The sequence below is a fragment of the Mesocricetus auratus genome, unplaced genomic scaffold (assembly GCF_017639785.1).
Source record: "Mesocricetus auratus isolate SY011 unplaced genomic scaffold, BCM_Maur_2.0 Super-Scaffold_100004, whole genome shotgun sequence".
In the NCBI taxonomy this organism is placed as follows: domain Eukaryota; kingdom Metazoa; phylum Chordata; class Mammalia; order Rodentia; family Cricetidae; genus Mesocricetus; species Mesocricetus auratus.
This window is the reverse complement of record NW_024429189.1, coordinates 106353997-106381128: the sequence shown is the minus strand read 5'-3', so window position 1 is coordinate 106381128 and position 27132 is coordinate 106353997. Positions and strand designations below refer to the sequence as shown.

Here is a 27132-nt window from a genome sequence, read left to right as displayed (position 1 = left end):
TTAGTTAAATCTGTGTTTTTAATTCTTTGAATGATGTTTAGCTTTCTCCTCTCCTTCCCCATATTGAAGTCTATTGCTTTTATAGTAATGACACATACAGCCATATCTTTTAAACATTCCCATAATGATTGAACTCTATGGAAAGGTAGGAAAAACTGTTCCTGCTAAGTAGTTCAATATCTTTTCTTTCTTTTTAAATTTTTTTCAAGAATATATCTATATATTCTCATATATATGTATATATATTTCCCCGTCTCTCTCTCTCTCTCTCTCTCTCTCTATATATATATATATATGTATATGTATATATATATATATGTAAATGTTTTCTTGAGACATTTCTTTGTAGCTCTCACCTGCCTTTGCCTTCTTGTGAATAAATGCTTAATGGTTTTTCTTAATGTGAAGTCATAAAAGAAAAAGAAACAAAGGAAAAAGAAAGAGGAAGGAAGGAAGAAAGAAAGAAAGGAAGAAAGAAAGAAAGAAAGAAAGAAAGAAAGAAAGAAAGAAAGAAAGAAAAAAGAAAAAGCCGGTCGCTGGTGGCACACATCTTTGATCTCAGCACTAGGGAGGCAGAGGCAGGTGGATCTTTGTGAGTTCTAGGCCAACCTGGTCTACAGAGCGAGTTCCAGGACAGTCTCCAAAAACAACAGAGAAACCCTGTCTTGAAAAATGACAGACAGACAGACAGAAGAGTGCACGTGCTTTTCTCAGATGCCTGTGGGCCCCGTCCTGCACTTCAGCATGGGCAGAGCGGATGCCTGTCTGCCTAGTGCGGTGAGCTCAGCCCTTCAGTTCACTTGTGCTTTGTGCGCCTTTGACTCTGGAGGTTTGCTAAATTGTTGAATACCTAGTTTGTGGGCAGGAATGATCTCAGAAAAAATATTATTTGTTTTTATTTTGATCTGGACTATATCGTCTTGTGGGCAAGTTTCCCATTACTTTTTATGCAATTAGAAACTGCCTGTCAGGATATTTTTTCTTTTATTCATATTTTAATATCATTTATAAGAAAAATACTGTATCAGAGTTATGAACTTTTTCTTATTAATGGATTTTACCATAAATTGAGAGTATTTTGTTACAGGGAGTTCATACATATATAAACATAAATATATACATAAAAAGATAAATATATATGACCTTAAATAGTTACTTATATTTTTTAAGTGTCAAATCTTTTCATTATCTGAATAGCTATGTTTAGTATTCTGTAGCTTTAGTCCTATAAATCTAATTCATTTTGACCTATCATTCTCCTCAATTTTTGCAATGAATTACCTTCTTTTTTATATTTATTAAATTTATTGCCTTATGTGTTTGAGTGTTTGCCTGCATTTATGTATGTATGCCACATGCATATTTGGCACCCTGGGAGTCAGAAGAGACAGGAGTTATAGACAGTTGTGAACTGTCATCTGAGTTCTGGGAACTGAGTGTCTTGGATCCTCTGCAAGAGCAACAAGTGGTCTTCTTAACCACTGAGACTCCCTGGCTCCTTGAATTACCTCTATATAGCCCTGGCTGTCCTGGAACTCACTCTGTCACTGTGTAGACTAGGCTGCCTCCTCTGCCTGCATGTGCTGGAATTAAAGGCCTGTGCCACCACGGGTGGTGTGAATTTCCTTCTTAAGAGTTTAATTATGAGTGTGGGCTGAAGTGATGGGTCAGTGGGGAAGAGCACTTGCTGTTCTTGTAGAGAGCCCAGGTTCAGTTGCCAGCTCCCACATGGCAGCTCATAGCTGCCTGTTAACCTAAGTTCTGGGGGAAACTGACATCCTCTTCTGACTTCTGAGGGTACCATGCACATATGTGGTACACATCTAGACATGCAAGCAAATCATTCATACATACAACAAAATATTAAAAAATTTAGTTAGAAGTAGATTGTTAATTTTTGGGCTTTGTCTTTGCTAATTGAATTAGTTTTTTTATGAGTTATTAATTTATTTATTATGTATACAGTGTTCTGTTTGCATGTATCCTTGCCGGCCAGAAGAGGGCACTAGATCTTATTACAGATGGTTGTTAGCTACCATATGGTTGCTGGGAATTGAACTCAGGACCTCAGGAAGAACAGACATTTCTCCAGTCTCTGAATTAGAGTTTTAATAGCTTTTTAAAAAGCCATCTAAAAAATTTATTTTTATTTTAGGCATATTGGTATTTTGTGTATGTATATGTCTGTGTGAGGGTGTCGGACCCCCTAGAACAGGAGTTATATACATCTGTGAGCTTTCATGTGGGTGCTGGGTTTTGAACCCAGGTCCTCTGGAAGAACAACCAGTGCTCTTAACTGCTGAGCCATCTCTCCATCCCCTAGAAGCCAATTTTTTAATAACATAATTCTTTATTTGGCAATTTCACATCATGTACCCCAATCACACTCACCTCCCTGTCTGTCTATATCCTCCCCATCACCCCTTCAACATCCCTCCTCTAAAAGAATCTCCCCCCAAAGTCAATTAAACAAACAAACAAAAAACCCACAAAATACCCCACCTCCTGTCGTTCAACACCTCTTCATTCATCTTGTTGGCATTGGGTACTGCGGTGTGTCATGTCCAATCAACCACACCACAAAAATTGTCTATTGCAATGGATCATTGGTCTGGTCTAAGACTTGTGGCACACTATCATCATTGGATCTTCACTGAAATTCCTCTTGGATATCCTACTGTTTCCTTGAGTCTTTGGGATTCTGAGGTCATTGTACTGAAAGACCAATCCCATCCTCAACTCCAGCAGGTCATAGATAAGGTAGATGTTTGGGTAGGCCAAACCAAGGCTTAGGATATGGGTCTGGGTGGTAGCTGAGTTGGTTAGTCTGGGTCACTGGGACTGTCCCCCTCAGGAGGGACAGAGTCAGCCCTTTTAGGCCCATGCCATCAGTCAGGATCAAGTCTCCCATGTCTGTGGTGAGGGGTGGGGCCATTTCTCCCAAATGCTGGGAACCAGCTTTCCCATGGTGGGTGGTGGGTCCAGGTCTCCCACTGCAGTGACTGTAGTGTGAGGGGCAGGGCCAACTATTCCAGGGCCAGTGAGGGGCAGGGCTGAGCCAGCTCTCATACTTCAACATTAATGGTTCATGATTACTATGACCTCACTCCACACCCCCCCGCAACATGGGCCATGAACATCATCAGAGACCCCCTCTGCAGCAGGACTATGGACTCAGACATTGTCCTCAGCAGCATGGCCTGGACGTTGCCATGGCCCTGGTGGCAGTGCAGGTCACCCAGACCAGTATGGCCTGGAGACAGCAAGGCCCTGAAATACCAATGTGGTCTCTCATTGCACATCCCTCAGTGGTAATAGAAGCCATGGACATCAACTCAAACCCTGGTGACTGCTGGACTCTGGACTCAGATATGGCTCTATGCAGCAGCCTGGGCCTGGACAACAGCATGGCCTTATGTGGTAGTGCATGACTCCCAGATCAGCATGGCCCTAGTGGCGGTGTGACCCTTAGATACCAACATGGTCACAGGTTATATATCTGTATGGTATGTGGTGTTACCATGGTCTACAGACCTCAACATAGACCCTGGCTATTGCAGGACCATGGACCCAGACATGATCCCCAGTACCATTCCTGGCCTAGATGTTACCATGGCTCCAGGTATCAGCACAGGCAACTCAGATTTTAAAGCCAATTTATATTTTCTCCTCCTCCCCCAGAATTAGATGATTTTACTCTGCAGAATGTATTACAAAAGAGTATTTTGACAGAAGACATTATAGTATCAAAGATATTTTTGAAAATGAATATTTCCACCTGTGGATTCTTCTTTTTTAATTAATATACAACTTTCCACCCCTACTTTTAAATCCCAAACTGAACTTGAATTTGTAAAACCATGCACTCTTCCTGCCTCAACTACGTAGCTGAGATTAAAATATGAGCCACCATAATTGGCTTATGTGAAGATTTTGTGATTTAGAAACAATAGTTGTTTTTGATATGCATGAACAGGGAGAGTAGAAATAGTGGTAGAGGTAGCTAGGTCTGAGATGTGGTTCTTTATGGGAATATAAATTATCAGATTATCTTTACTGAACTAACTCATGTCATTTTTGTGGCTGTTTTAAATTGTTCTGTGAACAATGAAGCTCTTTCACTTACTAAACTCCTTGTACCTTGCATTTATTGGCTAATTTTTAGTCATTGTTTTAATTTGGATAATATTAAGAATGATAATCAGTCTGAGTAATAAACACTGCTTTTCTTAAATCTGAGAAAGGTATGTCTAAAAGCAGCCTTGTCCAACTTGCAGCGCATAGGTCACATGCATCCAGGAATGACACCCAATATCACCACAACTTCATGTCACAATGTCAGCTGGTCAGACACCTTGCCTTCAAGTGTGAAATGGAAATGCTGACCAATTTTTATTAACTTTGAGTGTATCATCCTTTTTAAATCTTTGCAAAGCTTCTGATACGTTTGAGCAGCTAGTTTCGAGTGAGTAATTTCTTCTCTTGTTTTCACAGGCAATTGAGAAGCTACAGGCTGGTGCTCTTGCTACAGATGCAGTGACTGCTGCTCTGGTGGAACTTGAGGTATTTCTTTTCTCTTTTTATGTCTTATTTAAAATATTTGAATTTATATTCCTTATTTTTAAATGGCATGAAGATGCTGAATCAGTCAGCTACAAGTCATGTAACCAATGTTTCTCGACCAATATCACCAAAGCTATATAAAGATTTTGAGATTAAAAAAACAAACAAACAATTTTTTAATGTGTTTTCCTTGGTGGCTTTTCCTGAGTAATAAAATGGTTGGTTAATTCCTTCTTTCTCTTGTTTTTTTTTGTTTTTTGTTTTTTGTAGGTTTCATGGTTATAAAAGTCATTGGTGATAGATATTTTCAGTAGGGTAGTTTTTGAAGTTCACATCCCCAAAGTGAGATATGTCTTTAACAAATACATATTTTCAGCTCTCTGGAAGTGTCTAAAGTGGAAAGACAAGTTTTATCACAGACGTAACAGACCTAGGTCCTGAAGCTGTGTGTTGTGTATTTTATGATAGCACCCTTATTCCAGTGAGATTTTCAGGACAGTACCAGGTTTACAGTGGACACTGAGTTTAGAAGGAAGCTCTTGGTATTCCATCGTGAGGGACTCCTAGTTTCTCTGACTTTGAATGTGTTTGAGGCCTTTGGGAAGACTTAAATGTGGAGAGGGTAGATTTGTTAGTGAGTTGACCAGGTTACTAGAGATGACGATTTTACTGGATGTGAAGACTTCTTGGAGTGGAGAGTTAAGACATGGGTATGAGTAACAATGAGTGTGAAGGAGGAGATAAGCTGATAGTTGTAGATTTTGGTTAGTCTTTGATATCAGGGTATCAGTCAAATACCTTTCCCTGGGAAAGTAGCTCTGGAGTTGACTGAAAGTCTCCCTCTCTTTTAACTGTAGAGCTGCACTTTGAAATAGATATAGATTAGGGACAGAAGTTACAATTTGGAAACTTAAAGGAAAATACATTTCGAACTTTTAGGCCCACAGTCCTAGTAATTGGGGAAGGAGAGGAGTCCCAAGACCAGAAGAGGGAGATGGAGGAGAGGGGGACCATCTTCAGGAATAGACAGGTAGGGAAACTTAGGCTGTACTTATCTGGAGTCCTTTGACCTGTGAAGTAGATCCAAGTCTTATGACTTCCATGATTCTGTGAAGTTAACATGATTTTCTCTTTTGTTATTTTTTTATTTTTGAGACATGGTTTTTCTATGTAGCTTTGGAGCCTGTCCTGGAACTTGCTCTGTAGACTAAGCTGGCCTTGAACTCACAGAGATCTGCCAGCCTCTGCCTCTTGAGTGCTGGGATTAAGGGCATGTGCCACCACTGCCTGGCTTAACATGAATTTTTTAGTTTACAAAAATACATAAAAGTTTTAGATATATTAGCATTACCAATCTGTACTGAAAACCACATTGTAGAATAAGCAGGTAATAGGTATCTGTAAATAGCTGGAGTAGACTCACATCTTTAAGTTCTAGAAGACTTGGGATTTGGGTTAAAAAGCATGAACATTTTTTCCTCTGTCTAGAGAGCTAAATGTAGATTGGACAGAGAGATGTCTTTAGCCTGATGAGAAGCCCTTTAAGTCTATACTTAGAAGGCAACCAAAGGAAATTTAAAATCTTGAACGTGTGACTAAACAATAAGTAGTCACTGCTCTACCAGTTTATTAGAACGCCAATAATCAATGTTAAAACTCTGAACTTTTGAAGGGGAAAGAAATCTGAAACATTTCCCATTTCTGCATACCATAAATCATTTATTTATACCTTTACAACATGCATTTGCATCTCAAATCACTTTCTGAGATCCTCACAACTTACATAGACTCTCAAATCCTCAGACCTTTATATATCTTAAAACAGTTTCTTAGACCCTTAAAACTTGCATAGATTTTAACTTTTTCTTTCCATCTGATCATTTACCAGAGACACAAGCAGTTATTACTGACAATAGTCATTTCACATTATGTTCCTTTAGTGTAACGCTACATCTACAACCTGTTTCTCTTTTAATATGAAGCCTGTTAACCTGTCTACCTTTTCTCAAAAGGATACTTGATAGCTTTAGAAACAGAAAAGCTTGATTTTTATATCTGAAATGCGCTAACAAGGTGGCTGCAGCCTTGGGGAAGAACTTGGTTGCCTGCTGCTGCTAAGCTGACAAAGCTATGGTTAGCCTAGCTGTCAGTACCATCAGAGATCTGAGAAGGATACATTATAGCATGAAGATAATTCAAATGCCGTGTGTATCAGTTAAGATGGTAGACAGGGTCTTTCTATGTTATTCTGGCTGTCCTGAACTCACTGTGTAGACCAGGTTGGCCTCAGACTCACAGAGATCCTTCTGTGTCATCCTAAACTCAAGTTTTTAAAAAAGTTATTTTTTTTTAAAGATAAAGTCTTGTTATTGTAGTTCAAGCTAGCTGGAATTTGTATTCTTTGCTTCCACAGTTTTAGTGCTGGGATTATACTTTCTTTTTTAAAATTTATTTTTATGGATTTTTGAGACAGGGTCTCACTGTCTAGCCCTGGCTGGCCTGGAACTTGCTGTGTATATCAGACTGGCCCTGAACTAGCAGAGTTTGCCTCTCTCTGGGTTTACCTTTCCCTTCTCAGTGATGGGATTAAAGACTTGTATTGCCTCACCCAGGTAGGGATATACATTTTTGATTAAATAAATGATCTAATAAGCTTGCCTGTTGTTTTTCTTTGCCCGTTAGTTACAGAATTGATATGAATTCCTTGAGCATGCTCCTAAACACAGACTGAAGTAACTGTTATGAAATGGTGTAATGGTTCTTATTGGCTAGAAAGGATGTCTAGCCTTGTGCTTAAGAAAGTGTGATTGTTTGTGTTTTCCCAAATAGTAAACATTTTAATATAGTATCAACTTTACATAGTAGAGTAGGAAGAGACAAGGTGACATGGGACTTTACACACACACCTACCTCACCTTGGCATACACTCTTACACTATTGTTTTTCTTTTCTTACAAACCTCTTTTTTTTTTTTTTTTGAGGTAGGGTTCTAATGTAACAGGGTCAGGGTTCAGAATTGCTACTTAACTACAGCTCTTTTTGAACTCTTGATCCGCTGGATTCTATTTCCCCATTACTGGGATTACAAGCATGTTTGTGCTTGGGTCTTCTTTTGAACTCCCCTGAAATGTGTTTGGTTAGCATACAAAGAGGCAAGTTTTATTGTGATATTTCTATAATTACTTATACTGTGGCCAGGTCTGGACCTGGTGTTTGTAGGTCTTGGACTGTTACATACAGAATTGAAAACTAGAGCTCATAAAGACTTGCAAAAGAAGCAAGATAATTTAATTTGATTAAAGAGAGGTACAAGATTGACAGGGGCCACATGAGTAACTAAACTCAAGGGCTCTAAGCTTCAGCATTGGTTCTGTCAAAGGGGAGCTGTTGGTTACTAAGCTGCATAGTTTGGATGGTTCTCTGTTTTGATTGATAGCTTAGGTTATATAATCATTTTTTTATTGTGTGTGTTACCTTGCACAATGCATTTGATTTTAGTCCTGTGCCTATCCATAGAAATAAGATGGCAAAATAGGTTTAATGAGGAAAGAGTTTGGCCTTAATTCTCATGCACCCAAAATCAGTTCAGTCTGCACTGGTCCTTCTATTTTTCTTTTCTTTTTTTTTAATTATGAATCTGTTGGGTGTTTGCTTGGTTTCTTACTGACTAGCTCTGACTTAAGCATTTAACCCATAATTGTTAATCTGAGTATTTCTCTTACCAGAGAAAAGGGTTCGAACTTCTTACTCCTCTGGCGGCCTACATGGTGTCTGACTCTGCCTCTCTTTCCCAGAATCCTCCTTGACTCCTAGTCCCACCTATCTTGCTTCCCTATTAGCCAACAGTGCTTTATTCGACAGTAAGAGAGACAGATTTACAGAATGACATCTCCCATCATCTCCTCTTTTCTGTCTAAATAAAAAGAAAGGTTTTAACTGTAACATAGTCAAATTATATATAATATCAACAGTTATCAAGTAAGAACTATAGTTACAATATTTTGTTCATTAACATTTAGTAAGATTTAAAGAAAGTATTTTATCATCTATCCTATCTGTGTAAGTCTAAAGTCTTATATGTAGCTTATCTTTTATCATAACTAAGGAAAACTATGATTATAACTATCTGTCTTCAACTCCACCAAAGACCACAGAAGGATAATATATAAACACTAGAATTGACAGAGACATCTTGCTACCTGGACAGTCACCTGAAGTTCCGCTGTAATGTTTGGGCATCCAACTTCAGCCCATAGGCCACAATGTGTCTGGAAGTCTTCTCAGCAAAGCAGGAAATTTCAAACTGTCCATCTTCATTGGCAGTCTGTCAATCATTTTTTTCTGTGTCCTGCAGAAAGTCTGCCAGACTCTTCCATGAAGGTAGGAATCCTTTAAGATGGTCCAAATTCACTAGTGACTTTTCTGTGGGTCCTCCATGTCCAGATTATACAGCAACAGTCATACAGTCTAGGCAAGAGCACTTTCTTGCCCAAATGGCTAATCTTGTCATGTTGAAAGCAAACTCCATAATGAGTCTCTTCGATGCCCATCTTCTTCTCAGACATAATTGGTGTGCCAGGAGCAAACATTTCTCACTGTCAAGAAAAACCCTAAACCATTTTAAATGCCATTTTCTGAAGGTCTTTGAAAGGTTTGAAGACTATCTATCTCAAATATATCTCTGTATGTAGAAAACCTAACTAACCTAACTATAAATTCTACTATAAGTAACTTTCTATAATCTGTATTTAATTATGCATTACGTTTTAAAAGATCAGTATAAACACAATACTTAAACAAGAGGAGAAATATACATATCACAAAATTGACCTTGAATTTGTATCAATAAATGAAAAACCATACCAATACAAAGCATTCATTTCCATACCATAATCCCCTATTACCTTTAAAAAGAGATTGGTTGTGAGCCGGGTGTTGGTGGCACATGCCTTTAATCCCAGCACTCGGGAGTCAGAGGCAGGTGGATCTCTGTGAGTTTGAGGCCAGCCTGGTCTACAGAGCGAGTTCCAGGACAGCCTCCAAAACAATACAGAGAAACCCTGTCTTGAAAAACCAAAAAAAAAAAAAATTGGTTATGATCATTAACCAATTATAAGCCACCCCATTCAAATGAAAACAAAGATTTACAAACAATATTTGGGAATTTGGACATTGCTCATTCCAAACTGCTTCCTGCTGTCCATACCATGGGGATCATGACAAAACTCAGAAACCTGGCTAAGTCTTTGTTTTTGTGTTCTGTATGGCTGTATCGTTCCAGCTGTTTCAGATGCTGGATTGCCCAGGACATTGTTTTAGGAGGTCTTGCTTCATCAAACCACAGAAGTCTGGAAGGAATCCACAGCTTTTCATTTTCAGAGAAAAGGGTCTGGACCTCTTACTCCTCTGGCGGTCTACATGGTGTCTGCGGTCCTTCTATTTTTCATACATGGATATATTGGGAATATATCTAAATAGAAATTGTCTAAATTTAATGGTTACCAGAGGTTGCTAGGTTTATTGGTTGGAGAGAGCTGTGTGTATACAGTATTGGCAGGTAGGCGAACTAGGCTTCCAAATGCATTATTACAAGAACAGATAGGGGTCACAGTATTCTAAACTACATGCTATGCTTTCTTGCCTCAATTATAACCATCCTCTTCTATTTATTCCTTGAAAAAATAAAGTATTGTGTGACAGTTTCATATATGAGTATGCTGAATTTTGGTGATTGTACCCACCCCTTCACTTTCTCTCTCACTCCCTAAAATCCTTCCCAACAATGTGTGTGTGTGTGTGTGTGTGTGTGTGTGTGTGAAGTCCACTGAACTGTGGTTGTTTGCAAGAGCATGAATGAACAGTTATACTGTACTTTGTTCTTATTCATATAAAGCTCATATAAGCCACCTAGACCCATAATTTTCCAGATTTTCTTATAAATGGATGATTTTGTTTACTACAAATACAATCCTTGTCATCTTAAAATCACCACTTTTGGACACAAGAGGTGGTATTTCTTCCTTTAAATAATGTATGGGCAGTGGCATTCAGGTCTCACCTAGTATGCTGGCCAGTTTCTGCCTTTCAGGTTTTGGGAGGAAAGGTGGCCACTCCTGTGTGATAAGTGTTCTGTTGTGTGAAAAGGCAGGGGTGCCTCCAAGTGCATTCACATCAGTCTGTACACTGTAGTTTGGAGGTTGATGTTGATTTTACTTGGCATGTTGCTTTATAGCTTTTACAGATTATCCATAGAGCAAATGAGAAAATAGATTCTGTTTATTTGGTATTACAACTCTGATTTTGTTTAGCCGAGAAGATAATATTGGGAAGCAATCTGGTCTGCATATCTGGGGTTATACATTTGGGTGTTAACTGTTTTTCTAGTCTGCTTTGAATTTTTTTTTGGTTTAGTAGATTAAAAATACTAGACCATTACTTTGTACATTTTACATGGTGTAGCTTCTGATAATATTTCTTCTTTGAGAAAATTGGATAGAGTTCTAAGTGATTTATAAGTTACCACTTTTTTAGAATTGTTACCAAAGTAAAAAGGCATGTTTCATACATATTTGAGTGGAAATGAACTACCTCATGAAACATTGTCATTCTATTTTCATGGAGACGTGATTATACTAAGACCTGGCTTAAAAGGATTAATGAAGACTAGTAAATGAGCTATGAGTGACAAACTTTTGGGAGTCTATTTTCAGTCCTGTGTGAAAAAAAATCTCATGAATCTGACAAGAGATTTTCATTTTGTTAGAACCTATGGTGAATGTTAGTACCTTTTGGCTATGGACCCAGAACCACAGGCAACTAAAATGCTAAGAGGGAGAACTAGTCTTCTCCAGGGATGAGCCCCCTAATCAGTTATCCAGTACCAGGTGTCAGCTTTGAAATCATAATGCATACAAGTAACATGAACAGGGCTGAGCAGGTTTTTTAATATATTTATTTGTTTATATATGTATAACAATAACAAAGAAAAAGAGATTATGAATTTGAAAAGGCGGTAGACTTGAGTTGGAGGAAAGGGAACGGAAAATGATGTAATTATATCTTAACTAAAAGTAAAAATTAAAGAATAGTGCTAAGACTAACTTAATTTCATATAACAAAAGATAAGTTATATTGGTTCTCTTGTTTAAAGTGTTCTGTTTGTCTGGGATGTTGATCAGTGCTGGAGTACATATTTAATGTGCACGAGGTCCTGAGTTTGATCCTCAGTACTGCAAAAAACAGAAACTAAACTGACCAATCATCCATCCATCCAACCAACCAACCAACCAACCAACCAACCAACCAACCAACCAACCAACCAAGAAAGCCAAACAACATAAGAAAATTTCCAGCCTTGCAGTGGCGTTGCATGCCTTTAATTCCAGCACTCAAGATGCAGAAGCTGGCAGATCTCTGTGAGTTTGAGGCCAGTCTGGTACATAAAGTGAGTTCTAGGACAGGCTCCAAAGCTACAGAGAAACCCTGTCTTGAAAACAAAACGAAAAAAAAAAATCTCCAAAATACTCCGCTTAAATTATGTGACCCTCTAGTTTTCTGGCTGACTTGATTTATCCTTAAAAAGCTTTTTAAAGGAAAGAAAGACCTTAATTTATGTCTGAAACTGATTTAGTGGCTAAATCAGTGGTTCTCAACCTGTGGGTCATGACCCCTCAGGGAGTGTCAAGTAATCCTTTCACAGGGGTAAGACCACTGGAAAACACAGATGCATACATTACAATTCATGACAACAAAATTACCGTTATGAAGTGGCAATGAAAATAATTGTATGGTTGGTGGGGGAGTCACTACAGCATGAACTGTTTTAAAGGGTCACATCATTAGGAAGGTTGAGAATCACTGAGCTAAATCCTTTATGGAGAAGATTGCATTTGGCACAGTTTCTTCAGTTTCTTAAAGCATTTGAATCTTTGTACAATCCAGAGGATTGCTTGCTTATAAACTTGAAGTCCTTTATGACATAATTTCTCATCCAGATGGCTGGTATTTTGTGGTAAAGAAGAAAGTAGATATTTTTATTATTAAATATTGTTACTATATTTAATATTCTTATACATTTGTGTGTGCCTTTATATCTTCTTGTTCCAGAGATGTATCACATTCATCTTGAGGAACTTGAGAATGCCAGGACCTTTGAGTAGCCTGTTGTTCAGAGATCCCACTCCAGGCATCTGTTCCCCTGTAGTATTTGGCCACATTCCTTTCCCCGGGCACTGTACATCTCTGACTGAAATTGTCTGTGCCTCAGGCAATGGAGAAATAAAATACCCGAAGAATACTTGTGCTAAAAATGTGTAGTGATCATGAAGATGGTGTGGCTTGCAGTAGTGTATGGCATACCTGGATGGAAGGGCACATTAATAACGGCTGATATATATTATGACAAGTTTCAGGGCTCCTCTGGGATCAGATGTTTACTGTCACCTGTTCTGTGCATGACTTTGGCTTTTTATTTTTTAATTTTAAAGATACTCATTTTTATTATGTGTATGTGTATGTATATTTGTCTTTGTATGTGTGTTTCTCCGTGTGGGTATGTGCATGTGAGGTCAGGTGACTGGAAGTCAGAAGTATTGTATCCCCTGAGCTGGATTAGTGGCAGTTAGGATCTACCTGATGTTGGTGCTGGGAACTGAACTCTTTCTCTGGAAGAGCAGCTAGCTTTCTTCTCTGTTCCTTTCCCCCTTCTCCTCCCGTTCTCTCCGCTCCCTTTCCCCTCCTCCCCTTCCCTCCCCTTCTCTTCCCTTCCCTCCTCTCCTACTCCTTTTCTAATACAAGGTTTCTCTGTGTAACCTTGGAAGTCCTGGAACTCGCTTTGTAGACCGGGCCGACCTTGAACTCACAGAGATCCACCTGCCTCTACCTCCTGAGTGCTGGTATTAAAGGCATGCGCCACCATTGCCCAGCTGGCTACTAGCTTTCTTAACTGCTGAGCCTTCTCTTTAGCCCTCAGTTTTTTTTTTTCAGTAAAAAAACAAACAGAAGGTATCTGACCATTTCCATTAATTGGAAACATTAACCATTATCTAAATAAATTAGCACCTGTTTTCCTGCACAAAAATATTTTGTAGGCAGAGGGTGGCAGAGTATTATTGTTCTCCTGTTCTCCAGGTGGAGTATATCCCTGTCCCCTTCCCTTGCCTTCCCTAGCAGTGCTGCTGGACTCATCGGCAGTCAGCTTGATGTAGTCAGATCATGCGTATATAAGCAACCACTAACTGTACTGCGGCTGGTGATGCATTTGCAACTCCTGCCCTTCATAGTTCAAGTTTTCTCTATCATGGATGATGTCTTTTATTATTTGTAATGCAGGAGAGAGAAATTAAGCTTTTTGTTTATGTGGAATAAAAGATTTATCTTTACCAAGTGATTGCTTTTTTCCTCATAGTGCTTGTTTTTAACTTGAGCTGTTCTTTTCTTTCCTTTTAAAATAGTTGGTATTGCTAGTTATTTCAGAGTCCCGATTGTGCCTGTCTCTCTAGCAGTATTTCCAGTGGTGCTTCATTATTTCTGTGTTTTCCAGCTGTTTATGGAGTCGTTATGTTTCTCTGCATTTTTTGTTTTATTTTTTGAGGTGTGTACACACCGTTACACTTCATGGAGTTGCATCCAGCCAAGTCTCTATGTTCTTCTTGTGAAGAGGCAGAAAATCACCTCTCCCAAGAATTTCCATCTTCTGGCCAAGGGAACTGTGTCCTGAAGAGCTGTACACAGACGGGAGGCATCTTGTTTGCTTAGAGCATTGATTTAATTAGAAGACAGGCTATGGGTGGCCGTGTGCAGACAAAAGAAGCACCAGACAGAACCCACTTAGCCTGGGACGGTAAAAGTAAGTTACGTTCTTTTAAACAATTCTTGGAGTACTAATGCTGATTATTGCCTTTCGTACTGAGGACCAACTTGTAACTTACTGTGTTTACACATTAGGTAGGCACAGCTGTTCTCGTTCCAAGACTCTAGAAATCATGTCTGCTTTCCAGCACACAGTACATGCTTAGTGGAAAAGTAATTTTTTTCTTTCCCCTCAATGTTTTTGTTAAAGAATAAGAAGAAAATCAAGCCTCTAACTTTATTCTGTATCAAAATCCAAGTGAAAACACTTAACTACAGACTGTGTTATGATTTACTCTGTACTCATGGGAGCATGAAGGCTTTCTTTAGCCTTTTGTAGCCATTCTTGATGAGCTCTGTGGACCCCATCAGAGGCTTCCTCTTGACTGGAGCTGAAAAGGGCATGTGTTCTAAGACTAGACCTAGCAGTTTTTGAGAAATGTGTAGCTTCATATATGAGCTTTCATTTTTCTCTGGGCATTGTTACTCTCAAGAATATAGTTCATTTGATAACCAGTTTTGAGATGTCTAAAACAACCTATACTATGATTGTAAAATTGGTATTTCTGTATTTTGAATATGTGGAAGTACTCTTTATTTGATCTTGAGTATTAAAATATGCTATAGTTCTATATTCATGGATGTAATTAGATTTATTGGTTCTGAGAATTGCAGTTTTATCATTTTTGAATCATTGCATCTATATTTGTAGTTACTTGATTTATCATTTTAGACATCAGTTTTATAGAATTTTATAGTTTTACAACTTTTTCACCCCTTTGTTAATGAAGGATAGAAGCTAAGACTTTTTTGCATCCTTCATTTCTGTGTAACCATAGAGTATATAATTTGAAAGACCACCCATCTTTTCATCTTTGATGGAAGGGAAGTATTGGGTGTTAAAACTAGGCCTTAGTTAGGGTTTCTTTTGCTGTGATAAAACACCGCGACTTAAAGCAACTGGCCGCAAAAGGAGTATATCTTAGCTTTTGGTTCTATAGCACAAAGGAAATCAGGTCAGGAACTCAAACAGGACAGGGACCTGGAGGCAGGAGCTGATGCAGAGGCCATGGAGGATGCTGCTTACCAGCTGTCTGCCCATGGTTTGCTCAGCCTGTTTTCTTATAGTATCCTAACCATTAGCCCAGGGTGGCCCACAATGAGCTGGGCCTCCCAAATCAAATACCAATCAAGGAAATGCTCCTGAGACTTGCCCACAAACCCATCTGTCAGGACATTTTCTCAATTGAGGTTAATTCTTCCCAAATGACTCTTGTATCAAGTTGTTAAAAAACTAACTAGGACAGTTGATCTCTTTTCAATTTGACATACAAATATATCACTTATCAAGCTATAACTTTTTCTTTCTTGTCCCTAAGATGCCGTGTTAATATTAATATGATGATATAAAACATTCCAACTTTTAAAAGTCCCACAGTCTTTAAAATTTAAACACTTTAAAAGTCTCTGTCTTCAAAATATTCAAGGTCTCTTTTGAAATTCAAAGTTTTTCTAAAATATCAAAGGCTCTGTGAAAGTCTCTTAATCAAAGGCTTCAGTAAAAGAACAAAACAACAACAACAAAACAAAACAAAACAAAAAAACCCAAACAAGTTAAATATGTTCTTACTCCAAAAGGGGAAAATGAAGGCATAGGCACAATCAAATAAGTAAAACCAACTTCAAAGTGGAAATCTCACTGTCAGACTTCTGGGAGCTAGTCATGATCCTCTGGGCTTCAAAGGGCTTCATTTCATTTCTCCATCTCTGCCATCTGCCCCACTCACAACTTGTCTCCTATGTTAAGTAAGGCCAGTTCCACTTCACAACTGCTGCTGTCCTTTGTAGTGGTTCCATAGTACTGGCATCTCCAAAATGTTGAGGTATCTGCAACTAAGGTATACTTCCACCAATAACTTGTCACACAGTCCCAGGCTTTCCATGACCCCTCCAGTTCTGGAACTTCTACTTTACCAGAGTATGATAGTATGATCTTCACTAGTGGTCTGTCATCAAAGATTCCTACCCTGCTGCACTGTGCCAAGCCCCAGCTGCTCTTTATGCCTTCAAAACCAGTACTACTTTGGAAACTTGCAACATTAAAAAAAGTTCAGTTGCCAGCGTAAGTTATACCCTAGTCTTCTGGTGAACTATAGCTTCTGTGGGCTGACTCCCCAGAAATACTTTCCAGGATTTCACTTCAGTGATGCTGGTCTCTTCTTAAGAGCTGGCTCTTCACCCCTAGTTGACCAGTATCAGTTGACCCAGTTTCACTCTAGAAATTTAAGTGTCTTCTTAATGACAGCTGATATTTTAGCTTCAGCTGACCAAAACTGTAGAATCTTCTTTTTTTTTTTTTTTTTGAGACAGGGTTCTCTGTATTGTTTTGGAAGAACTGTAGAATCTTAAAACTCAAAATATCAAACAGCCCCAATGTAAGTCTTTAAGAGACTCCTAAAACTTCCTCTGAACCTTTGTAAGCCAAGCTTCAGTTTTCACTGCTCTCAGCATTCTTATCTTCGAAGTTCCCACAGCAGCCTACTAAGCCCTGAACACTCAATGATTTCCTAGTCCAGAGTTCCAAAGTCCTTCCCTGTCCTTCCTTAAGCATGGCCAAGTCTATCGCAGTAATGCCCCACTTCTGGTACCATTTTTTTGTCTTTAATTAGGTTTCTACTGCTATGATACAATGCTGTGACCAAAAGCAACTTTTGGACAAAGGGTTTATTTCTGCATACAGTTCCACATCACAGTCCATCATCAAAGGAAGTTAGGGTAGGAATGCAAAAGGGCAGGAACCTGGAGACAAAGACCATGGAGGACAGGACTGCTGTTTACTGGTATTTTGCAGCCTCCTTTCTTATAGTACCCAGGACCACCAGCTCAGGTGTAGAATTGCCCACAGTGAGCTAGACCCTCTCAAATCAATCATCAATCAAGAAAATTGACCATAGGGCCTTACTTTGTTTTTTTTTTTTATGTGCGTGTGTGCGCTCATGCAAGCGTGCACCTAGTTCATGCTTGTATGTGCATGTGAAGGTCAGAATGCAACCTCAGTTGTTTTCCACTCTATATTTTGTGACAGGGTCTGTCACTTACTCTGGCTCACTGAGGATAGAGGATCTCTCAATGCTAGGGTTACAGACAAGTGTGCAAGTTATGCCACACATGGCTTTGTTTTGCTTCAGAGATTTGCTTATTAAGTTTGTCTACATGTTCATGTGTGTGCAGGTGTGATCCAGCCCATGTGATTTCTGATAGTGGAACTCAGGTCGTCTGAAAGAGTAGTGTGTGCCATCTTTCCAACCTCCACACCTGTTTTTTTATTTTTAATGTGGGTGTGATCACTTTATCCCTTGAACCATCTCCCCAATCCCAGAATACTGCCCTTGAATTTTAAGTTTTTGTGTATCCAAAACAAACAACACCAAGGACGCGTGTAGTGATGCATTCCTTTAATTCTTCACTAGGGAGGCAGAGACAAGCAGATCTTGGTGAGTTCGCGGTCAGCCCTGTCTACATAGTGAGTTCTAGTGCAGCTGAGAACTGCATAGTGGGACCCTATCTTTTTTTTTTTTTTTAAAGTTTTTTTGTGCGCCTCTTAAATTCAATCTTAATTCAGAATCTGGGAAAGAATGAAGAAATGTGGCACATAATTTTTAAGGCTCTCCAGAACATATAAATAATGCTTCAACATTATGCTAAATAGTGTCAATAATTTTTCTGTTCTTTGTCTGTCTTCTAATTTTTAGTGTGAGAACTTCAGTGAAGGATCGTTTGTCATTATGCAAAACAACTCCAAATTGTGAACATCTTGGTTGACAAAAGTTCTTTGGTCATTTTTACAGCTAAGGGCTATTTATTGGCAATAATTTTCACTTCATATTTAGCCTCTTGCATGATCTGTATGTTTCCTTACAGTTAATAGCATCCTATCTCTTGGCACAGGGCATCAACACTATACAATGCACTAAGCTTCTTACAGAATTCAGAATGGGAAGTTCATTTATACTTCCCTCTTCTGGCATATATGTAGAGGTCAACAACATTTTGTAGTAGGCTAGAAATCTTTTTAATAAAAACAAATATAGATAGTAGAGAACCTAAAAGTTAACCCTCCACCTCCCTTCTATGTCTTGAAAGAAGGATGGTATAATACTAATTCCATGATCTGGTAAACTCTACTTGAGTGATATTTCCATATTTTTGTCAACATGGTTAAAAGGTATAATGAAGGGAAGTGTAGGTGACTGCCAGATCTGGCAATGTTGGGGAAATAGCTGCATTTGTCTTTTTATTGTAGCTCATGTGGAAAGAACAGTTTCAGGTACTGTGTGTGCTAACTTCCTCCTGGACATCATAATGAATCCAACTAAAACACTTTAAAACTATTTCAGATGTGCAAGTCTCGAAGCCAGTATTTTAGTTTAAAGATTTCTGTTGTGTTTGACAAGTAACTCTTTGTACTGTAGCTTTGTGGCTTTCAGTTAAAAATGTGGAAAAAACCTACCATGATGTCATTTTTTCTGCGTAATTATTATTAGGCAGATTAATATTAAAGAGGTAAATACAATGATTTTTGTTAAAATATTTTAACTAACAAAAATATGATTATATTTTTGACAGACTATGGCAGATTAACAAATGCTCTAATGAACAAATATCAGTATTCCAATTTTTCTGACATTTTCAAAAGATTTTACATAGTTTAGGATCCTAAGAGTTTTTGTAGTGCATATGCTGTTGTTCCCTGCCAAAATATGTTGTCTTTTGTATAGCTGGACTGTCTTAACTAATGAACTGTTACTAATATTAAATCTTAGTAATCACAGAGTGTGATGCAAACAAATGTTCTTTCAACTTACATCCAGGACATATAAGATATTACTTTAACACATGTTTAAGTAGAGCACTCAACTATTTGACTGGATATAATTCCGGACTGTCTAGTTGAGTAATTTCCTCAGGCATTCCAACTTTGATCAACCACAGCAAGAACTCTTAGCATGTCTGTAAAGCAGCCAGTGCATCTGCAAGTATGTCCTAAGGAAGACAGAAAGGAGAGAATGCCAAAAAAGAAAGACTATTCTGTCATTAGGAGTTATGGAATGAAGATGGAAAGTTTCTTATTTAATTAAGAGCACTTCCAGATAATTGAATCCCTTCTTTAAAAGTATGCCATGTTGTTCAGTATTAATGAATGAAAAAGACTTCAGTTGGGCCTAATTAAAAGGTTTTCTGGCTAACTCTGGTTATCAAAGTCTATTAATTTTTGAGCTTTCTGCTCTTTAAAATTTGCTGACATTTCAAACACACTTAGTGTGTACCTTAGTAAAATGTGTCTTCATTATTTCTAATTGGCTGGATTTTAATTTTTATTTATTTTTTTGTAGAAATGTTGGTATATAACTGAATGTTCATGAATGTCTTCAAGAACAGAATAACTGAGAACAGGCTTCATAGAAATACCTCAGGTGCCTTTTCTACACATGCAGTAGAGCTGTTTGCTCTCTGCCTTGTTTTCTGTAGTCCTGTGATACTAGATAGGAGTTAATTAGTCCCAGTTCTTCAGTTATTTTGTTCTGTTCTTTTTTTTTTTCTTTCCTCTCTTGGTGCTTGGAATTAAACCCAAGGTATATGAGTGTATGAACTATATCCTCACACCTTAATTTGTTTCAGTCTGAAAATCTTTCACTTGGGAGTCATTTTTATTAACATTTATGGGAAGTTCATATTCTTGTGACTTGCCTATGTACATTTCTGTCATGGCCTACCTTCTTAATTATCATGGAAAGGAAAGTTAATACAGTTAAATAAAATTTATTGAAAGTAAAAGTTTGGCCATATTTTTACTGATTGTTCACTTAGAATTGAACAAAGGATAGAAAAATTTGCACTTTTATACCTGTCGAGTTTGCCTCCTGTATCCTAAAAAGTATGCAGAGAAGTGGTAAATTAGAGCTGAAGGGAAGATGGAGGGCGAATCCCAGGTCCACTAACTGTGATGTTCAGTGTAAGAGTATAAGCAGACATCTGAGTTGATCACTGTATTAACCTTTTCCCATTGTAATGAAATCGCAGAAACTGAACTTCCTAGAGAAACTATTAAACTCAAGTGTTTGGAAGGTCAGTGGTATGGTACTTTAATTAGCTGAGTTCTGGTCAAGACTGCATGGTGAATGGCAGATCGTGGGAAGGTGTGTTGGAACAATTGACCATGTCTCAAACCAAGAAACAGAGACTGAGTCTTGTGTAACAGTTTTCTCTGAGAACTCCTAGAGAATCCTGTGAGAACTGCGTTTGAGGGCACAGCCCCAGTTACCTAAAGTTTAAGATATTACTTCTGCACAAGCAGGAGGCCTAAACCTTTATAAAATGTGGACGGTCAGAAGTTCAAAAAAGAGACAGCACACAGACGTGTATGGGTGGACCCATTTACTAGAGGGGGCTAGAGAATTGACTTAATGGTTAAGATCCCTTGCTGCTCTTGTGCAAGACCCACATTACGTTCCCATCACCGTCTTGACAGCTAATAGCACCTGTAACTGCAGATCAAGTGCGGATCTGATGTCCCCCTCTTGGGCACAGTACATGCACAGGATGTACTTATATCATGTAGGCAAAGCTCTCATACACATTAAGCAAATCTTTTAAGAATGTGAAATCTGTTGTTAACATTTACACATTAAGAGAATCATATAAAATATGAATTTTTACTTCTATTTAAAAAAAGAAAATGCAGATCTTGGCAAACAGAGTGTGCTTTTTTCAGAACTACAGTCTGCCAAAGCTGAATGACAGCTGGCCATTGAGTTCAGAGCTTTTGAGTGCTACTAACACTATTTCAGTTTAAGGTATAGCTGAAAATAATCTCAGCTTGAAATGTCAAGCTTACCTTAAGGGCCAAGAAAATGAATTGATAGTTTGACAGTAGTTTAATGCTCATAGAATTTGAAAATTGTAAAAAGATTTTCTATCAAAACTTAAGTAACTTATGACTTCTGAAATGAATTCCAAATCAAAGTAACAACTTTTCAGTAATGTTAATTGCAGCAGCTTGAACCATTACTCAAGTGTATCTCTCCATAGAGTTTTGAACTGCAGCTAAAACAGTTCAAAGTACTTGGTGCTCCTGATAAATCTGAACCAAATTCTTGATTTGCCTGGAGTCCTTGGAGTATAGTACTGTGCTGAGTTTGTGGTGAAGAATGTACCATGAGTCAAACATGTTGCCTTCATTTCCATCTTTGTTTTGGTAACCTCTAAAGAATACTTAGCTTCCAACATCATTTATCCTATCTTTATCCCATTACTTAATAGAAAACATGCTAGTACTTCTTTAATATTTGTGACTATATCACTGCTGATTGCCTGGAAAACTTTTATGTCTACCAGTACCAGTGATTCCCATTTTATTCTTTGTTCTCATTCACATTTTTTCTCTACTGTAGGGTAAATTCTGCTACGACAGTGATCACTTTGCAGCGTTTCATAGTTGTTGTGTAGCTTTTTACTTCTTATTTCCTATGCTCTACAAACCTCAAAATGGGCTTCACAGAGAGAGTGCAGTTAATCAGCTTAGGGAGTCACTGAAATGAGTTCCTCAAAGTAAAGACATGGTCCAGGTATGACAGAGTCATGTGTAGTAGCTTATTAAAAAAAAGAACTTTAGATTTAACTGATGTGTTCCAAATGAGACTCTTTGAAGGTAGGAGGATGGAGAATTTCACTTAATGATTCTTTTGTTTTGAACAGACAAACTGATTGGATCCACAGTGGTAACAGTCTTTAAAAACTTTAGTAGTTTTATTCTAAGAAATTTGCATTGTGGTTTTAAAGCTGCCAATTGAGTATAATATATACTAGAAAGTAAGTACATTTATTGTTTATAGACAGTTCTGATAATTTTCCATAGTGAACACAGACTCATGTCTATAGCACCTGGGCCAGGAAACACATTTCTGACCTTCTAGAAGATCTCAGCGACACTAGGGTAACAATATTTTGTGAGTTATAAAACTTGACATACATAGAACCATTAAGTATATGTACTTTTGTGTCTCTTTTTATATGTTTAGTTGAGGTGGAGGTCATATGACAATTTGAAAACTAATAATAGTGTGTTCCCAGTGCTTTGTAGACACCATTTTCTATCTTGTTTCAAATATTTTTATCTTTGTAAATAATTCTTATACCCCATAGACAGTTGCTCTTTATTTGATTGTCTTCTATCATATGGCGACTCAGTCTGTTGTTTCTGTGGATGTATATGTTCTGGATAATTCATATAACTTAAGTCATACCTTTTGTGCTCCCCCCACCTTAAACACAATACTTTTGAGACACTTTCACATTGTAGCTTCTGTCAATACTCCATTCCTCTTTTTGGAGGCCTAGTCAGCATTGTTCTTGTACATACCATATCACTTTTATCCATTCATCCCCTAATGAATATGGGGGCTATTTCCACCTTTAGGCTATTGTGAACATCTTTGCTGTGAATAATCTTGCATAAGTATTGAACACTTGATTTTAGTTTCTTTGTATATCACCTCTAGGTAGACTTTCTAGGTCACATGTTAATTGTACACTGAACTGTTTGTGGAACTATGAATCTTTTCCATAACTACAGAATAAGCCATTTTTCATTGAAGTAACAATGTATGAGAATTGCTTTGCATCCATGATGTAATCATCTCCCCCCCCACCCCAGTCACTAAGGCTATCCTTGTGGATGAGAATTAGTATCTGTCTTAGTGTTTCTATTGCTGTCAAGCGACACCATGACCACGACAACTTTTACAAAGAAAACATTTAATTGAACTGATTAGCTTAGTTCATTATTGTCATATCGGGAAGCAAGGTAGCATGTAGCCAGTGATGATACTGAAGAAGGATCTAGTAGTTTTTACATCTTGATCCAAAGGCAACAGGAAGTGAACTGAGACACTGGACATGGCTTGAGCCTATATGAGACTTCAAAGCTTGCCTTCACAGTGACACACTTCCTCGAACAAGGTCACACCTTTTCTAACAAAAAGCCACACCTAATAATGACACTCCCCATGAGCTTATGGAGGTCAGTTACATTCAAACTACCCAGTGCCTTATCATCATTTCTTTAGTTTCCTAATAGAATTGATATTCAACCTATTTTTATGTGTTTGTAGGCTATTCGTATGTATTTGGGGAAAATACCTGTTGATGTCATTTCATGTCCTTTGTCCATTTAAATTTTTTCTGTTCTGATTCTTCAAGGTTGTAGAAGAGCTGTATATATTCTGGTTATTAGATTACTTAAAAATTTAAATTACTTTTTCTTTATTTTGTATGTTGGCACATATGTGCCATGACATCTACAGGTCAGAGGACTGTCTGTGGGAATCAGTTCTCTGCTTCTACAATGTGGATCTAGCGATTGAACTCAGGTTGGCAGATATGATGGCAGGCATTTTTACCCTCTGAGTCATCTTGTTGGCTCTTAGATATTGGATTATATTTCAGGTTTAACTCTAAAATAATGTAAGAAGAAACAAAATAAAAACTAAACTATGGACACCATTGTGGTTTGCTTGTCTCCTTGCTTAAAGCTTTCTGATCATGACCTATCTTCTATTTTAGGTTTGTATTATCATATTTACTATTGTCTATTATGCCATCCAATTTATCATCAGTCTACATAGTCATGATTTCTCAATCTTTGTAGTTGCAGATCAAAAGTATTCCAACTGAAATTTGCATCTATATTGAATATGTGCAGTTTTCTTGTCAGTCCTTAAATGGTACAGTGTAAGAAGTATAAATTAGTTATGTAACCAAGCTGGCTTTGAACTCATGGAGATCTTTCTGCCTCACCTTACAGAGTGCTAAGGTGATAGGCATGGACTATTATGCTTGACATTATTGTTGATTTTTTTTTAGACAGTTCACTGTGTAACCCAGTTTAAAACACACACACACACACACACACACACACACACACACACACACACAGTGTTAAAGTGTTTGCCTATATGTATCTATGTGCAGAGGCTAGAAGATGGTGTAGGATTCTTTGGGACTGGAGTTACAGATGGTTTGTGAACTTCCATGAGGGTGTTGGGAACTCAACCCAGGCCCTCTGCAAGAGAATCAATTTCTCTTAATTGCTGAGCTGTTTCTCCAGCCCTCAGTCTGTCTTTGAATATATGTGTATCTCCTATCTCAGTCTTCTGAATATTGTAAACAGAAATCAACATGTCTAACAATATGTTACTCAAGGTTCATAACCTTTTTCTTTTTCTTCATAATACTCGAGATTGAACCCAAGACCTCATGCATGCTAGGCACACATTTTACCACTGAATTTACCACATTTACATAAGGATTTAGTGTGGTGGGGGTGTTCTGAAACTTATCCTCTTCAGATACCAAAGGACATCTGTGTTTCATTCCCTTCCCTTCCCTGCCAATTTCTCCCCTTTCTTGGTACTGGGTATGGAACCCAGGGGCTTGATGGTGTTAAGCATATGCTCTGCTACTGAAGGCATCTGCCTCTTATAGTTAGAACTGAGGCTGCTTGTCAGGAAGACTATGTTGTGTTTTCTGTATTGCTATAAGCCCTATTCTTTATCTCAATATTTAGCAAACTTAGGTCAAAAAGCCAAATGGGCTTTCTGCCTATTTTTGATGGTCTGTAAACTTGTAATGGCTTTTAGTTTTTAAGATGATTGAAACAAAATCAAAAGGAACTTAATATTTCATGATACTAGAAAATTTTTTGGAATTCAAATTTCAGGGTACAAAATGCAACTTCTTTGGGATGCAGCCATTTGTGTATTTTTTTCTGGCTGCTTTTGTACCTCAGTGGTAGAGTTGAGTAGCTGAAGAATATTGTGGTCCACAAGTCTGAATCATTTAATATATCTGGCCTTTTACAGGAAAAATTTGCCTGGCAATAGATATCCAATAAATATTTGTTGAATGAATGAATCCTATCGTATACTACCACAAAAGAATGTAAGTGGGAAAACCTTCAGTCATTTAGCTCTTAGAAGTTGAGCTTTATTGGTTGTTAAATGTTAAATTTGTCCTCAAATGTGTATGTGTGTTGATTGTTTGTCAGTAACTTAGTTTCATTGGCCACCCTTCATCCTGTAGATACTATGAACCAATAAGGAAATACTAAAGAGTTAATAATTCATGGGACAGTGTTGGCTAAGATAGCCATACTTCATTTTTCTTTTAAGGTTTTGTCTATCCCCCAACCCCTCCCTTGGGATCGGCTCTCATCATATAGCTCAGGCTAGTTTAGAGCTACATTTTTCTTGTTTTAATTTGAAAAAAGCAATGATGGAAAATGCACCCCGTTTTTTTCCTATGTTGGGGATCAAATCTAGGGTCTTGCACACACTAGGCAAGTTTCATGACACTGAGCTATATTTGTATACCCTATTACTTTTACTTAGAATATTCATGAAAGTTTGTTTTAAGGCTATTTCCCACTTGTTACTTTAAGATGAAAAAAGCTACTTGCTTGTCAATGGAAGCAGTAATTAAAGGAATTTCAATGGAATACTTAATTATGGGTAAAAATTATATATTCTCCCATGTTTCATTCTTCTTAAGATGTGCCTGTTGTAGGAAAGAAATACCTTGGTAGAGGGAGCCATTATGGAATTATCGAGAAACCCAGCACGAGGGAATTTCTCCGGAATAAGGATAACCCCAGATAAAACTATAAGTATTAGTGGAGAGGGTGCCTGAACTGACTTTCCCTTGTAATCAGATTGAGGACTATCATAATTGTCATCATAGAACCTTCAGTTAGTAACTGATGGAAGCAGATGCAGAAATCCGCAACCACTGGGCTGAGCTCCCAGAGTCCAGTCTAAGAGAGGGAGGAGTGATAATATGAGCAAACGGATCAAGACCATGATGAGGTCCATGAAACAGCTCACCCAAGCTAGTAGGAGCTCACTGACTCTAGACTATCAACTACAGAACCAGCATAGTATCCAACTAGGGACCCCTGAATGCAAGTGAGAGTGGATGGCTTGGGCAGTTTGTAGGGCCACTGGCAGTGGGATCAGGTCTATCCTTAGAGCATGAACTGGCTTTTTGGAGCCCATTTCCTATGGAGAGATATACACACAGGTGGGAGGGCCTTGTTGACTCCCCTTACCCTCTCAGAGGAGCAAATGGGGAGGTGGGTGGGGGAAGGTGGGGTGCATGAGGAGGGGAAGGGAGAATTGGGATTGGTATGTAAAATAAAAAATAGGATGTGCTTGTTGAATTTGCACTTGAGACAGTATGAACACTAATGCATTAGTGATCTATCATTAGACATCTGACTTACTCTAAGAGGAATATTGGAGCTCAGAGAGAGAATCATTTTATAGAAAACGATTGTATATTATGTTATTTTGGTTTTCATATATTTAAAAAATTGTTTGCATCTGCAAGACATGCTTATAGAGGTTACATAATCCCCCAGGGTACAGTAAACCCTGTACCTGTGCAAACTGTTCTTATTTGATGCTTTTATCAGAGGACACTAAGTGGGTAATGCAGCCTGTGGTTTCTAGTAAAAAAGTAAAGTGTTGCAGCTCTTTGCCTTGGCTGGATGCTGCCAGAGTTTACTGTAGGAAATGCTTCCCTGTCATGGCAGTAGAGTAGATCCTGGCTCGCCACATCTTCCATCCTTACTTTCAAAGGGATATTGCTATTTGAAGTCCTGTT

The 27132-nt window shown here is 38.1% G+C and overlaps 1 protein-coding gene across 19 annotated transcripts in view; it reads left to right on the top strand.

Annotated features, from left to right (window-relative positions):
- Tasp1 (taspase 1) overlaps positions 1-27132 on the top strand; it is a 219382-nt gene that overhangs the window by 14262 nt on the left and 177988 nt on the right. For 17 of the 19 annotated variants that reach the window (XR_005877447.1, XR_001196398.3, XR_001196399.3 and 14 more), the window contains exon 4: positions 4495-4563. Coding sequence is in view for 16 of the 19 variants with exons in the window: in XM_021226385.2 (XP_021082044.1) it covers positions 4495-4563 (69 nt within the window). In the remaining 3 variants the exon portion in view is untranslated. Of the gene's footprint in view, positions 1-4494; positions 4564-14155; positions 14411-25331; positions 25411-27132 lie in introns of those variants that run through there. The other 2 variants (XM_040746381.1, XM_040746382.1) reach the window with 2 other exon arrangements.